The sequence below is a fragment of the Paroedura picta genome, chromosome 4 (genome assembly GCF_049243985.1).
Source record: "Paroedura picta isolate Pp20150507F chromosome 4, Ppicta_v3.0, whole genome shotgun sequence".
Lineage (NCBI taxonomy): Eukaryota > Metazoa > Chordata > Lepidosauria > Squamata > Gekkonidae > Paroedura > Paroedura picta.
In genome coordinates this window covers 129,699,060-129,714,408 of record NC_135372.1, presented here as the reverse complement: position 1 = coordinate 129,714,408, position 15,349 = coordinate 129,699,060, and the positions used below count along the sequence as shown (strand labels likewise).

Sequence of the window (15,349 nt, the reverse complement as noted above, 5' to 3'; positions counted from 1 at the left end):
ACCTTTTCCATATTGTCCAATTTGGTTCAAACAGCCATTAAATATTAGACTCATTGGGTTACTTCAGCTATGTGTTATGGAACATAGAAATAGGAATACCAAATCAGATGTGCTCAACAATATATTCCTGGGAACAGTCTCTTTGGGAACGGTCCTGATAGAACCGTTCCCAAAGAGCAGTCCTGTCAGAACTCTCAGCCTCATTAACTTCACAGGGTGTCTGTTGTGGGGAAGGAAGGGAAGGAGATTGTAAACCACTTAAAGACTTCTTTCGGAAGTGAAAAGCAGGGCATAAATCCAATTATTTTTCTTCGTAGCTTCTGAGATCTGATGAGATTGGGCTAGCCTGGGCTATCCAGGGCTGAAGCTGCACGGAGCTTTTATTCCAATCCCAAATCGATTCAGTTACTGCCATCTACACTGAATGCAATTTCCATTCTGATTTTGGGAAATTTAAATTTTCCCTCTGCAACGAGCATGATTGATCCAAAGTGACCCTACCTTCCCCCCTGCGATATCCTGGAGTAGATATACCCTTCAATATTTGAAAAATCAGCATAAGTAAAGGAGCAGCTCTCTACTTTTCCCCAAACTAACTTGCTGTTGAGCCTCCAATGCTGTAGAAAAGCCCTGATTGGCCAGGGTGTCAGTTCAAAGGCTTCCTTGTTCCCAGGTTGCAAGACTTCCCTTAAAGGTGAAACCCTAACTTCTCTTAGCAGAAAATCCAGAAGCGCTAACTTCTCTCGACCGAGATTTTCCTTTTGGATTTATTCCCTCTCCTCTGCTATCTCCAATCCTCTCTCTCTCTCCCCCCCCCCCGCCAGTTCAAGAAAAGAAAGAGCCTCCTGCTGCACTTGGATCCCCCCTCCCTTCTGAGCTTCATGTGCAGAACACTTTCTGTTTCAAGGGGGAGGGGGGATAGAGGAAGACCTGAGTTCAAATCGATCTGAATTCAGTGGGATCCACACCAAAAAAACAAAAACAAAATAAGTGCAGAATCAGCTCTGGTCAGGAATTCATTAGAAAAGTTTGCCACTTTCACTGTAGCTTCCAAGGTAGATTCAGGATTGGCTGTTTTGCTGTGTTCAGGAGAACTGTAGCTGTGAATCCCAGATGGTGCAGAATGGTCTTCAGCTTCTGTTCTAGCAACAACCAGCTACTTTTTTTGCTGTTTTCCCACACAGCAAACACGATAGGTGTGATTCATTAACAGTGAAAGCGTAAGGTAAGAAATAAAGGTGAAAACAGAAGGACAAGTATATACTAGATGGGGTTCAGCACTTGATTTGAAGTTTTAACTTGAGCAGGACACTCAAAATAATATATAACTGGCTGCTCGCAGTTGCCCATCAGCATCTTCAGTCTGAATCGGAAGAAGCAGGAGATCTGACGGACAACGTATTAGAGACCTTAATTGGCTATAATTGATCCTAAGCAGATTCTTCTCCAATCAAAGCCTGGATCGAAGGCGTTGGGGGAACTCAATAGATGTCACTCTGAAGTCCATGAAGGAAAAAAAGGCCAGATATAAATTTCATAGATAAATAAATATCACTGACATACAGACCTCTTTTACTGCTGTAATACTGTTCACACTTCATTGGGAATAAGCCCCATTTAATTACTTTTATGAGCCTCTTGTGGCGCAAAGTGGTAAGGCAACAGACATGCAGTCTGAAGCTCTGCCCATGAGGCTGGGAGTTCAATCCCAGCAGCCGGCTCAAGGTTGACTCAGCCTTCCATCCTTCCGAGGTCGGTAAAATGAGTACCCAGCTTGCTGGGTGGTAAACGGTAATGACTGGGGAAGGCACTGGCAAACCACCCCGTATTGAGTCTGCCATGAAAACGCTAGAGGGCGTCACCCCAAAGGTCAGACATGACTCGGTGCTTGCACAGGGGATACCTTTACCTTTACCTTAATTACTTCTGAGTAAACATACATGGTGTTTTTAGGACTTATCTTCTCATTGGAGTACAACACTCCCAGTAGGGTCTAGCCGGAACTTGATGGTGCTCTCTTGACTCAAAGACTAACTTGCTTTCTGGATATTTTTTTTCGGGAGGTGGGTGGGTGGAATGGGTTGATATAATTTGGATAAAAAGAAGGGTTGGTTTTAATACCCTACTTTTCACTGCCTGAAGGAGTCTTGAAGAGGCTTACAATCGTTTCACCTTCCTCTCCCCACAACAGACACACTGTGAGGTAGGTAAGGCTGAGAGAGCTCTGAGAGGACTGCTGCTTGAGAACAGCACTATCAGGGCTGTGATGAACCCAAGGTCACCATTATGCATGCAGTCCTGCTGAGGACGGAACTTGAGGTCCCAGGCAGGATCAAGATCAGAGCCACCGATTGGTTTGTGACTGGCGGCTTCCCCATGGGAACCAGTAGATTAGTGTTGGGTAGCCACAGCCAGATTGATTGGCTCGTGGCAGGATCCACTGTGGATCCAATCAGTTCAAACTGTTGTGTATCCATTCACCCACAACCATGGGTAGATCTATAGTTCCATTTATGTATATATGGGGAGGGAGTTGTCTGTGGGTTTTCCAGTACAGTTACAGTACAACTTGTACTATGAGCTGATCACTAATAAAAAGCTGAAAGATTCCAGTGCCTCTGTGTTCTTTGACCTACGGACCTAATTGTCATCCAGATGGCTGCATACCGAGGAGCAGGGAATCCAACCCGGCTCACCAGATTAGAAGATGCCGTTCTTAACCACTGCACCACATTGGAAACTACACCACTACCTCCATTTGAAACTTACATTAGACCACTACTACTACTACTACCACCACTACTACCACCACTACTTCTACCACTACCACTACTACTACTACTACTACTACTACTACTACTACTACTACTACTATTACTACTACTATTATTATTATTATTAAACTACCAGTGGGCATGACATTCACCGGGGAATAAAGTCACACCTGTGACCTTCTAGCAGTGGAGATGTCCAAGCAATTGTGGCCAGAAATGGGCAGATAAAACAAGATGGATTTATTTTGATGGTGATTTAAAAAAAAATCTTTTCACCCATGAAATAAAACCTCTAAACATAAGGGAAGGGCCATAACTCAGTAGCTAAATGAAGGCCCCATTTCCAATCCCTGGCATCTCCAGTGAAAAGATGCTTTGGGTTGATCTTGCGTTGAGCAGGAGGTTGGACTAGATGGCCTATATGGCCCCTTCCAACTCTACGATTCTGTGATTCTAAGATCTCACACAGCTGGGAAAGATCTTCAGAACTTGGAGAGGCACAGCCAGTAAGAGTGCAGAGTGCGGAGGTATACAAACCGTCTGACTCTGTATACGGCAGCTCCAGTCGTTTCAAGCTCACTGCATTAGAGGAATTCATTTGGAAAAAGCAACACTGCCCTGTTTCTGTCTAGGCCATATTTATCTCAACAGGAAGCTCCATCTATCACGGCTGCACACTATTGGTATTGGGTAATGTTCGAGTGAGATCCTCTTATGGAGGCAGCCACATTTCCTCTCCCGCGCAGTCAATAAGGATTGAAATTGATGAGACAGTTGAGCGTGGCCAGTTTGTCAATCTCGATCGAGACAAGTTGAGGGTAGGGTCACTGTTTGCAGAGGAAGGAAGTGAAACAAACGGCCCTCTTTAAGGATAAGGTTGACAAATTACTCAGGAACTCGGTTTCCATGTGTCTTTTGGAAGGGATGAATGAAACCCTGAGAATACCTAAAGCCGGATCTCAAAGAAAGAGGTAGGAACCTCAGTGAGGATAACTGTGCTTCTCAATTGATGATAGGGTTGGGAGGTTCTCCTTGGCCACCAGCAGGGGATGGGGGAGTAGGTTGACAGCTCCAGGTTGGAAAATTCCTGAAGATTTGGGGAGGTTAGGGTTGTCAGTAGGGTACAAACCCGTAAACTCTACCCTCCAAAGATCCATTGTCTCCAGGGGAATTGATTTTTGTAGTTTGGAAAAGAGCTGCCATTCTGGGGGATCCTCAAGTCCCACCTGGAGGCTGACATCCCTAATTCATGACCATCAGGGACCAGATTTGGATGTTTTTCTGTTCGCCCTTGTCTCTACATTAGAAAAACACAGACTTCCTGGGCCCCACACAGGTCTGCCAATCCTTTGCTTTTTCCTTCTTCCCTCATCTGTAAGGTAAAGGTAAAGGTATCCCCTGTGCAAGCACCGAGTCATGTCTGACCCTTGGGGTGATGCCCTCCAGCGTTTTAATGGCAGACTCAATACGGAGTGGTTTGCCAGTACCTTCCCCAGTCATTACCATTTACCCCCCAACAAGCTGGGTACTCATTTTACCGAACTCGGAAGGATGGAAGGCTGAGTCAACCTTGAGCCGGCTGCTGGGATCGAACTCCCAGCCTCATGGGCAAAGCTTTCAGACGGCTGCCTTACCACTCTGCGCCACAAGAGGCTCTTCCCTCATCTGTAGGACCCACAAATTATACTGTCTTTAAAAAAAACAAATTGCAAAATGGTAATAAACTCCGTATTTAATCCAAAATTCTCTACATATTTAATTTTATATAGAAGAAGGCACTGGGAGAGGAATTGAATTAGTTACCCATTTTCTTTTCATTTTTCCTGCTCTAAATCATGTTCCTTACCTGAAGATGATACTTCTCCCTCTCTACTGTATGCTTTCTCTGAAAGTGCCAAGGGTTCTTTTTATCTATTTATTTCATACATTTAATTCTGCCTTTCATAGAATCATAGAATCATAGAGTTGGAAAGGGCCATACAGGCCATCTAGTCCAACCCCCTGCTCAACGCAGGATCAGCCCTAAGCATCCTAAAGCACCCAAGAAAAGTGTGTATCCAACCTTTGCTTGAAGACTGCCAGTGAGGGGGAGCTCACCACCTCCTTTATTCCACTGCTGAATATTCCCTCAAGGCACTTAGTATTCATTGTCTTGTGCTCCTCCATTTTACCTCCACAACAGTCCTCTGCAGTAGGTTGTCTCAGGGTCCCCCAACAAGCTTCATGGCAGAGTGGGGTCTAAACCTGGGTCTCCCAGATCCTAGTCTGAAATGTAACAAGTCTACAGGGTCCGTAGACACAGCTCTTCGGAAGACATCAGCTCTTTATTAACTCCAACTCCAACCGGAAACATGAACCAGTAAGCAATGGAACGGAATTTATACACACTCAAAGTGGCCCGCCAAGGAATCTGATTGTTTTTTTAATGGAGCCCTCTCATTGGTCTATAAGTTAATGCCACATGAGTCTCTTAGTGGTTGGATTTGGGTCCTTTATTTGCATAGTGGTGATTAGTGCTATAATGTCCACATCCATAACAGTATGTGTGGGCATACATGCGTACAGGGCTGCCAACAGTCATCATGCACCCACCCAAAAAAAGAAAGACTCCTTCTGCCACCTGACACCCAGTTTAAAAAACTGGCAAAGGAACCCCCTGGGATGTTTTCTCTGGAAACTGCTGCAGAAGAGCACACGTTATGAGTTCAAGTCAAGACAATCATTGAAATGAGCTATTATGGATTCTTAGAGAGTCCTTTAGGTCAGTGGTCCCCAACCTTTTTATCACCGGAGACCACTCAACGCCTTTTACTGAGGCCCGGTGGGGGGGGTAGTTTACTCCTCTACTCTCAACCACTGCCCTAACGCTCTCTGATCACTATGGTAATGTTTAAACATCCCTTCAAAATAAGATACAGACACGCCACAATAATGAAGTGTGTTGTAAAGGGCTGGGGGGATGAAGTAAAGGGCCGGGGGGGGGGGGAGAGAAGGCGTCCTTCGGAGCCCACCTCCAATTAGTCGAAGGACACATGTGGTCCACGGCCCACAGGTTGGGGATCGCTACTTTAGGTGTTCTTAGAATCATAGAATCATAGAGTTGGAAGGGGCCATACAGGCCATCTAGTCCAACCCCCTGTTCAATGCAGGATCAGCCCTAAGCATCCTAAAGCATCCAAGAAAAGTGTGTATCCAACCTTTGCTTGAAGACTGCCAGTGAGGGGGAGCTCACCACCTCCTTAGGCAGCCTATTCCACTGCTGAACTACTCTGACTGTGAAATTTTTTTCCTGATCTCTAGCCTATATTGTTGTACTTGAAGTTTAAACCCATTACTGCGTGTCCTCTCCTCTGCAGCCAACGGAAACAGCAGCCTGCCCTCCTCCAAGTGACAACCTTTCAAATACTTAAAGAGGGCTATCATGTCCCCTCTCAACCTCCTTTTCTCCAGGCTGAACATTCCCAAGTCCCTCAACCTATCTCCATAGGGCTTGGTCCCTTGGCCCCAGTTCTTGATGTCCCGAGATTACAAGCATCGTACTAGATGAGGGAAGTAAGAGGAAAATGAGGCAAATGGACAGCCTGGCATCAGAGGCCTTTCAGCACACCTGCCTGGAACATCTTGTACCCCCAGCCTGCAAACCCCGACCCCAGCAATCCTTTGTGTGGTGAAAGAAGAGTCAACTCCATCTTTCCTCTCTCCTGCCATGGTCCACTCAACCTGGACGTTTCCATAGCCGCTCTGAAATCAAATCAGAGACCGCAGGAGATCGGATCCCTGACTGCGTCAGCATGCAGCAGCGGTGAAAGAAATGAACAAGACTGTGTAGGGTTCGGGAAAGGATGGAAAATAAAACAGCCGAGTGTGGTCCTGACGCTATGTAAATATAAGGAACCTTGGATATTGCGTTGTTTTTCTAGGAAAGAGTCTCCTGACACCTTAAAGGCTAACAGATTTGTTGTGGCAGCTTTTGTGGACCAGAACCCATGTCAGAGCCTTTTACCAAGAAGGATGGAGTCAATGAAAGTTTATGCCATAATAAATCTGCTGGTCTTTAATGTGTCATAAGACTCTATTGCTTTTGCCGCAGCGTTCGGACTTGACTCCTGTTCCTGGGGTTGGCGTGAAATTCTGATCCTCTCAGAAAGGGCTGGGGAAGTGTCCATAAAAGCTGACGGAAACAATTGAAATGTTGGTGCACCTTCTCCATGAAAACAGAAGAAATCATTTTTTAATTAAAATTAATGGGGGGAGGAGGAGGAGGGAGACGATTAGGAACAGCGAAGAAAGAAGGAATTTCCTTCTTACTGGAATTTAAGGTCATGAAACAAAACCAGCATGTTTGGAGCTATTAGAGAAAGAGACTATACATCAGGGGTAGTCAACCTGTAGTCCTCCAGATGTTCATGGACTACAATTCCCATGAGCCCCTGCCAGCGACCGCTACAATGGGAATTGTAGTCCATGAACATCTGGAGGGCCACAGGTTGACTACCCCTGCTATACATAACTCAAAAAAGTCACTATGACAAAATTTGGTTAAAGAAAAAGAAAAAGCAGATATCTACCTGCCGATGTCCTTGATATATCGATTTCCCACATGCATTCCCTCTCTGTGGGGACCTAAATCAACAGATCAGAGTTACACTTACCCCAAACAGGTTTTCCTGCAAAGTTGGATAACGCTCCAAGTTTGCAGAGAAATATGAAATTTAGAAAACAGACACCAGAGGGTTAAATCACCCAAAAAGCCAGCTTTTGCTGCTGAGCTGCTCTGGGCCTGGCCGAGGTGGTGGGGAATGCCAGGACAGGCTCTGCACTTGGCCACAGCTGCAGGACACATTGGGAGACTCTGTGGACCTAGCTGTGGAGTTGACGGAGGTTCTGGGCCCAGCCATGGCAGTGGCAGATGATGGGAGAGACCGGGCTTGACAGCAGCAGAAGCCAGGCTTGGAGCAACTGCCAGGAGAAAGAAGGGATGATGAGAAACAAGGGGGAGGGGGGAGAAACAGGAAGGAGGGGCATTGGGTTGGAGGGGAAAGAGAAAGACAAAGAAGGGAAAACAAACAGAAGGTGGTTTGAAAAATGACAGAAAGGAATGCCTGTAGCTTTAAGAAACAGAATCTGGCAGTGACTGTTGCCAGGCAACCACAGAATTCTAGGCTTAGTTTCTGTCCTTCAAAAAGGCAAGGGCAGGGTTAGGTCCTGAGCCAGGCTGTTTTGGTGTTTGAGGGAGGACGTATTGGGGCCATGCCTCACAGCAACCCTCTGGGTGACTTGATACCAAGACTCATGACTCCCTTAGGTGTGGTTACTAGCCATTGTTCAACTGCAGCCTCCTTATAAAAGTCAGTGTGGCACAATGGTTAGAGTTCAAAGTAGGGTCCAGGAGACCCAGTGGAGTAAGATGGAGAAAAGGAAAAGCAGGAAAGGGGGAGACCCCATGGGAGCATTCTGGGAAGGGAAAGAGGAAATAGTTGGGGAGGGGAGAATGACATCTCTCTCTCTCCCCCATTAAGACTTTAGTGGTTCCTGCATGTAAACTATAATAGCAAAACAGAGCTTCCATTTATATATGTGGTAGACCTCTGCTGGCGACCAAAAGCAGAAGGTGCTGATTTCCAGCATTTCTAGCTTTTAACATTACTGAAGCATCCTGTAGTTGTCTTGCCAGGTCAAAGTGTCCAGTAGTCAACCTGTGGTTCTCCAGATGTCCATAGACTTCAATTCCCATGAGCCCCTGCCAGCATTTGTATACTTGTAATGTTTGACAGGCAGTTAAAGCTCCTCTCCCAAGTCCAGCCCCAATTATTTTTTTTTTAAATTTACAATCTGGATTGTGACAACCAGGATCAAGGAGAACTAGGCTATATCTCTGAAAGAGCTGAGAACCTGCAGACACGCAGCTGTGACGTACAAGTTTAGCAGCCTACTGTGATACTGAGGAAGTCCCTAGTTATGTCTTGGAGGTAGCAAATTAATAATAAAGGTAAAGGTATCCCCTGTGCAAGCACCGAGTCATGTCTGACCCTTGGGGTGACGCCCTCTAGCGTTTTCATGGCAGACTCAATATGGGGTGGTTTGCCAGTGCCTTCCCCAGTCATGACCATTTACCCCCCAGCAAGCTGGGTACTCATTTTACCGACCTCGGAAGGATGGAAGGCTGAGTCAACCTTGAGCCGGCTGCTGGGATTGAACTCCCAGCCTTATGGGCAAAGCTTTCAGACGGCTGCCTTACCACTCTGCGCCACAAGAGGCTCATAAATTAATAATAGGTATGTAATAATCATTTACGAGGCTAGCTGACTTAGCCTTCTGGGAATTCCATGGATCTTTCCAACTGGATTTTACCTGCAGTCATTTTTTTTTTTTTGCAAAGGCCTGACAATGGGTTAAGCTAACTTTAAGACCTAAGTGGCTACCAGCTGATTCATAGGAGGCATTTTCACACAGCTAGGAGCTGGACGGCATGATAAACTAGCCGTAAGTTCCACAGGATAAAGCGCATGCATCTCTGAGGCAGATACATGAGCGGCTGACAGATCATGCTCCAGAGCACAGAGGAAGCATTCACTTCTCAGAACCCATGATGAGGCAGTTGCCAAGGTAACTAAACAGGGTAGCACTTTTTAAAAAGTATTTGTCTGTGTGGCTGCAAAGAAACAAACAAAAAAAAATGCAGTGATCTCTTGGGCTTGTTGCATCAGCTCACTGTAACCAATATCAAGCTGGGGGTTCTATTGGATCCTTGACATTACAGGGGTGGTCAAACTGCAGCCCTCCAGATGTCCATGGACTACAATTCCCATGAGCCCCTGCCAGCGAATGCTGGCAGGGGCTCATGGGAATTGTAGTCCATGGACATCTGCAGGGGCGCAGTTTGACTACCCCTGCTTGACAAGATGCAAAAGGCAGGATAATTCTCAGCCGGGTTCCAGAAGGTCAGGGCACCATGAAGCTGCATACAGTGTGTGATTCGTATAAATACAGTAAGATGAGGAAATGCTCTAGGATAGAAGGAAGCTATATGGGATCGAAGAACCATTTCTAGTGCTGCACACTTGTTAGCTAGTGGCAGGTATGTGATCATATAAAGCTGAGCTGGCCTAGTGACTCCTCTGACTGGCAGCAGCTCTTGTCAGTTCTCCTGAGATTGTTTAACTGGTGTTTCGATGGACAAGAAAAGAGCACAAAATCTTCCTTGTTCGTCAGCATCAGGAAACAGAGTTAAGAGAAGCCCCCTTTGTTCAAACAATGGTGGTCTCTTTGTTCACAAACATTGACAGCACTCCCACTAAATTTAAGCCATTTCGAGGCTCGTGGAATTCAAGAGAAGAGGATGACGATTGAGAAACCCATCCTAAATGAAGTTGCATCAAAGTCAGAATTGTCTACAGCAGTGGTTCTCAACCTGGGGGTCAAACGACCCTTTCACAGGCGTCGCGGCAGGGCAAGAAGCTTGGCCGGGTGGGGTGGGGGCATCCACACAACAGCCTTGCGGGGTAGATCGAGATAGAGCGTTCATCTGTCTGGAGCAGCGGGAGAGAGAGAGATCGGCAGGGTGGGACAAGAGTCGGAACTGGACTGAGAAACCCCAGAAAAAAACCAGTTTGTATACAATCATGAACAATGGATCTTCACGCCATTGGTCAGTTTTGGTGAACTTCTGTGAAAGAACACTGGCATAATGTTGTGGTTGGGGGTCACCGCAACATGAGGAACTGTATTAAAGGGTCATGGCATTAGGAAGGTTGAGAACCACTGATTTATACAGTCAGTTATTCTCTGGGTGGCAAGACACAAGCAGCTATGTTACATTGGTTAGGAGAAGAGGGTAGTTGGATTGCCATTCTGCTTTTTGCCCTAATCAAAATGCTGTGAGACCAAAAGAAGAATTTATATTTCTCCTGGCATCAGCCTGAGACAACGTGAGGCCTTCCTCAAAACTTGAGTGCCCTCTTCTGATGAAGTGTGCATACACACGTGAAAGCTTATACCCAGAATTAAGCTTTGTTGGTCTTAAAGATGCCATTGGACTCAAACTGCTGTGCCGCTTCAGACCAACACGGCTACCTACTTGAATCTTTCTTATGCAGAGATTTTCATAGTGCTAATTTTGGAACATTCTTCTCCCAGAGGTCCAACATGGTCCTCCTTTGCACACCTTTGCAGGCAAATTAAACCAGTTTTGCATACATTTTTTAAAAGGCTGCCCATTCACAGAGAAAGAGAAGTTAAATAGTCGGATAAATGTAATCAGTGTGAGTAAAGCACAAGGCATGCACAAGGCAAGTATAATATATAAATAAAATAAAACACGTAGGGTCACACATGCTGAATCATGCAGTTTCAATCCACTTCCGTGACCGTTTGCAAGTGGATTTTGTCACTTAAATACAGTTGCAAAGCACATTAAAAGTGGATCAAAAGCGCATTATTTAGATTGTGTGAAAATACGCACAATCAAACTAACAGTGAAATTTCACGTAGGGCACAGACTTAACTGACATTAGAATTACTACTAGAGATAGAAGGAAGATACAGTGTAGTATTGGGGTTAGAGTACTGAACAAGGACTGGGAAGACCTAGGCTCATATCCTGCCAGAACCATACTACCTATGTGGTGGTCTCCGGTGAATCATTAACCTACTTCAAAAGATTATTGGGAGAGTGTAACAAAGGAAACAGAGCTACATATGCTATCCTGTTGTCTTTGGGGGAGTCATCTGATCCTTTCCCCCTTCCTTTCATTCTGAACTCAGCTTCAGCGCTCTCAACCAGACCGTGGATAGCCAGAATTATGATGTTTAGTATTAAACCATGCCATTTGCTACTTATTTTTGTTTGTTTTTGTTGCAGGAGTGACAATAATGAATACATATTATATTTATTCATTTAAAACATTTTTATGTGGCCTTTCCACCTGATCAGGATCCCCAAGTTAACGGTGCCTTAAAACATTTAAAAACGATATTTAACAACTTAAAATAATTCAGTAAAAATACATAAACAAAGAATACCAAAATTAAGGAGGCTGGCCAGTAACTGTTCCTGTGGGTAGGGCAAAAAAGTATTTAACCACTAGCTGAAAACAATGATAGAGGGAGACAGGTGAATCTCCCAGGAGAGGGAGTTCTAAAATTTTGGTGCCATGACCAAGAAAGCCCTGTCTCAGGTTTGCCACACTTCTTGCCTCAGATGGTAGGGACAATTGGAGCAGGGACTCAGAAGATGACCAGAGGGAATCAGGCGGGTGCATATGGGAGAAGGTAGTCCTTCAGGTATGTGGGTCCCAGGCTGTACAGAGTTTAATGATCAGAACTTTTTTTTTCATTAAGTAATGAACAATTTTTTGGCTACACATCAGAAAGAAGTTCCTGACAGAGCGGCTCCTCGGTGGAACAGGTTTCCTTGGAAGGTGCTGCATTCTCCTTCTTTGGAAGTTTTAAGCAGAGGCTAGATAGCCACCTTGCAGAAATGCTGATTCTGTGAATTTAGGCAGAAGGGATTGTGTCCATGCTTGGCTCTTGTGGCCCTTTCTTGCATGTGCAGGTAAATGCTGATTGCCACTTTGGGGTCGGAAGGCCAGATTAGCTAGGGATTCTGGCTTTTTTTGGGGGGGGGGCATCACCTGGGCATGGGATTTGCATCACTGTGGCTCGGCAGGTAGTTGTGAATTTGATGCATTCTGCAGGGGGTTGTACTAGACGACCCTGGAGTAAGGAGACCAGATTGTCCCACTTTTGGAGGGACAGCTTTTGGAGGGGGTACCTGGCAAATTGTACTTATGTTGAAATTAAAAAATATATACTACAATACTATTTTTGCGTTCTATGCATTCTATGAAACTTTTTGTTGCTCCATATAGACCAAATTTTTAATCAAGAACCCCCCCGGTCAATGGTGTCCCGCTTTACCAATGCTAAAATCTGGTCACCTTACCCTGGAGGTCCCTTCCAACTCTATGATTCTATCATTCTAAATGTACATCTCCGTCTATAAACTAGTCTACAGCGTTCTAGAGGAAAGTAAAAGTAAATGCCTAACTTAACTGTGTGTGTGTGTGGTGGGGGGGGGGATAATGTCTCTATATCTGACAGGTAATTCAGCGCACCTCTCCCGATACATTATCTCTCTGTCGGTATGACAATAGTAGTGAGCATGATGCAAATGAGCCGGTGAATTCTGGGAGTTGCTCTGAAAACTCACAGTAAGCACTTCTCCCCCCTGCCTGTCCGGTGAATGTCATGAATGGCGGAACAATTCAGGGAAATTGCAATGCCAGGTTGTAGAGAAGATGGAAGGTGAACGAGGTTAATTTAGAGAAATTATCAAATCACACAATAAGTAGAACATGTCATGCCAGCTTTAAAGGTAGAGGAGTAATTAATTTAGAATCTTTGTTTTCCCCTTAATAGCCAGTGAAGGTTATCAGTAGTTATAATTGTTTTGATGTCCCTGGCACCAAGTGAATTGCAGTCTTCTCAATGGGAGAGAGGAATTGCAAGACTGTTGGCTTCCCCTTCTCTCTTCCAGGTCAACGCACCAAGGTCTCTTTCTCCTGCACAGAATTTAGAAAGCACTGCACTGGATCATCTAGTCATGGGGAACACAGAGAAAGAATGTCCTCGCCTCCCTCAAGCTTCTTGGCATGATGGCTCCTGGCTCTTTTCCTCAGTCTTTTTGGGTCCTGGCTCTTTTCCTTAACCTTTTGCACTTAGAGCCTGGACTTGTCAGAACTTGGAAGCTAAGTACAGTTGGCCATGGGCAGTACTTCAATGGAGGACCACCAGATGAGGGCTGCTATGCAGCAGAAGGCAATGACAAATCTCCTCTATTCAACTCTTGCCTTGAACACCCAGTGGAAGATGAGCACCGAGCCGAGGTGGAACTTCATGAGAATCATAGAATCATAGAATTGGAAGGGGCCATACAGGCCATCTAGTCCAACACCCTGCTCAACACAGGATCAGCCCTAAGCATCCTAAAGCATCCAAGAAAAGTGTGTATCCAGCCTTTGCTTGAAGACTGCCAGTGAGCGGGAGCTCACCATCTCCTTAGGCAGCCTATTCCACTGCTGAACTACTCTGACTGTGAAAAATGTCTTCCTGATATCTAGCCTATATCGTTGTACTTGAAGTTTAAACCCATTACTGTGTGTCCTCTCCTCTGCAGCCAACAGAAACAACATCCTGCCCTCCTCCAAGTGACAACCTTTCAAATACTTAAAGAGGGCTATCATGTCCCCTCTCAACCTCCTTTTCTCCAGGCTGAACATTCCCAAGTCCCTCAACCTATCTTCATAGGGCTTGGTCCCTTGGCCCCAGATCATCCTCGTCACTCTCCTCTGTACCCTTTCAATTTTATCTACGTCCTTCTTGAAGTGAGGCCTCCAGAACTGCACAGAAATGAGGTTTCCATAAGCATGTTGTGACTACTTGATGGCAATGGATGACGACAAACCCTTTGCAGGAGTGACATAAATCCATTCACAACTGAAGGTCTCAGAGTATGTTAGGATGTGTGTACTATGAATGAGCACAGAGTCTGATTCTGGTGGGTTGGCATGTTGGTCTGAAGCAGCAGAAAAAATTTGGAGTCCAATGGCACCTTTAAGACCGACACATTTTTATACGGGATATGAGCATTTGTATGTACGCTAAGGTGAAACTCTGGGGGCACCTGCCAAATTGTACTTATGTTGCAAGTAAAAAATATATATTACAAAATATATAGAGCCAGTTTGGCATAGTGGTTAGGAGTGCGGACTTCTAATCTGGCATGCCAGGTTCAATTCTGCACTCCCCCACATGCAGCCAGCTGGGTGACCTTGGGCTCGCCACGGTGCTGATAAAACTGTTCTGACCGAGCAGCAATATCAGGGCTCTCCCAGCCTCACCCATCCCACAGGGTGTCTGTTGTGGGGAGAGGAATGGGAAGGCGACTGTAAGCCGCTTTGAGCCTCCTTCGGGTAGGGAAAAGCGGCATATAAGAACCAACTCTTCTTCTTCTACTACTACTACTACTATTTTTGTGTTCTATGCGTTCTATGAAAAAAATTGTTGCTCCATATAGACCAAATTTTTAATCAAGAACCCCCCCGGTCAATGGTGAACCACTTTACCAATGTTAAAATCTGGTCACCTTAGTGTATGCACACTGAGGAAGTGTGCATGCAAGCTCCCATTGGTGGAAGAAAGACTAGAAGCTTCAGTTTCCTGCATTAGTGTATGGTGGCACAGGGGAGGCGATCAAAAACACACTAGAATTTATACATGCTAAAACAGGCATTTTCATGACCATTGTAAAGGAAAGTCATTTTAAAGCTAGTTTTAAATACTGCACTGAAAAGACACAGTGGATGCTATGAGGAGGGAATGCCATGAAGAATCCAAAATACTACAGTGGCTTTTCCGTGGCGAAACCAGCTCCATGTGCAGAAATTTTAAAAAGAGTCTTTGGGGGCAGACTTTTTGCGAGATTTCCTGCCATGAATAATACACCCTTGTCTAAGTGATATTCTTACCTGTTTCAAGCTGGTGGTGTGATGTCTGGTATGAATACTTTCAATGTA

General features: G+C 45.3%; 1 protein-coding gene across 2 annotated transcripts in view; it reads right to left on the bottom strand.

Annotated features, from left to right (window-relative positions):
* The window catches only part of TSHZ2 (teashirt zinc finger homeobox 2), a 421,574-nt gene that overhangs the window by 202,655 nt on the left and 203,570 nt on the right, over positions 1 to 15,349 (bottom strand). Inside the window, exon 1 of one of the 2 annotated variants that reach the window (XM_077335643.1) lies at positions 7,343 to 7,615. The exons of the other annotated variant lie outside the window; for it this stretch is intronic. Within the exon in view, the coding sequence (XP_077191758.1) occupies positions 7,343 to 7,376 (34 nt within the window). The 5' untranslated portion in view covers positions 7,377 to 7,615. Of the gene's footprint in view, positions 1 to 7,342; positions 7,616 to 15,349 lie in introns of those variants that run through there. 2 annotated transcript variants of the gene reach the window in all.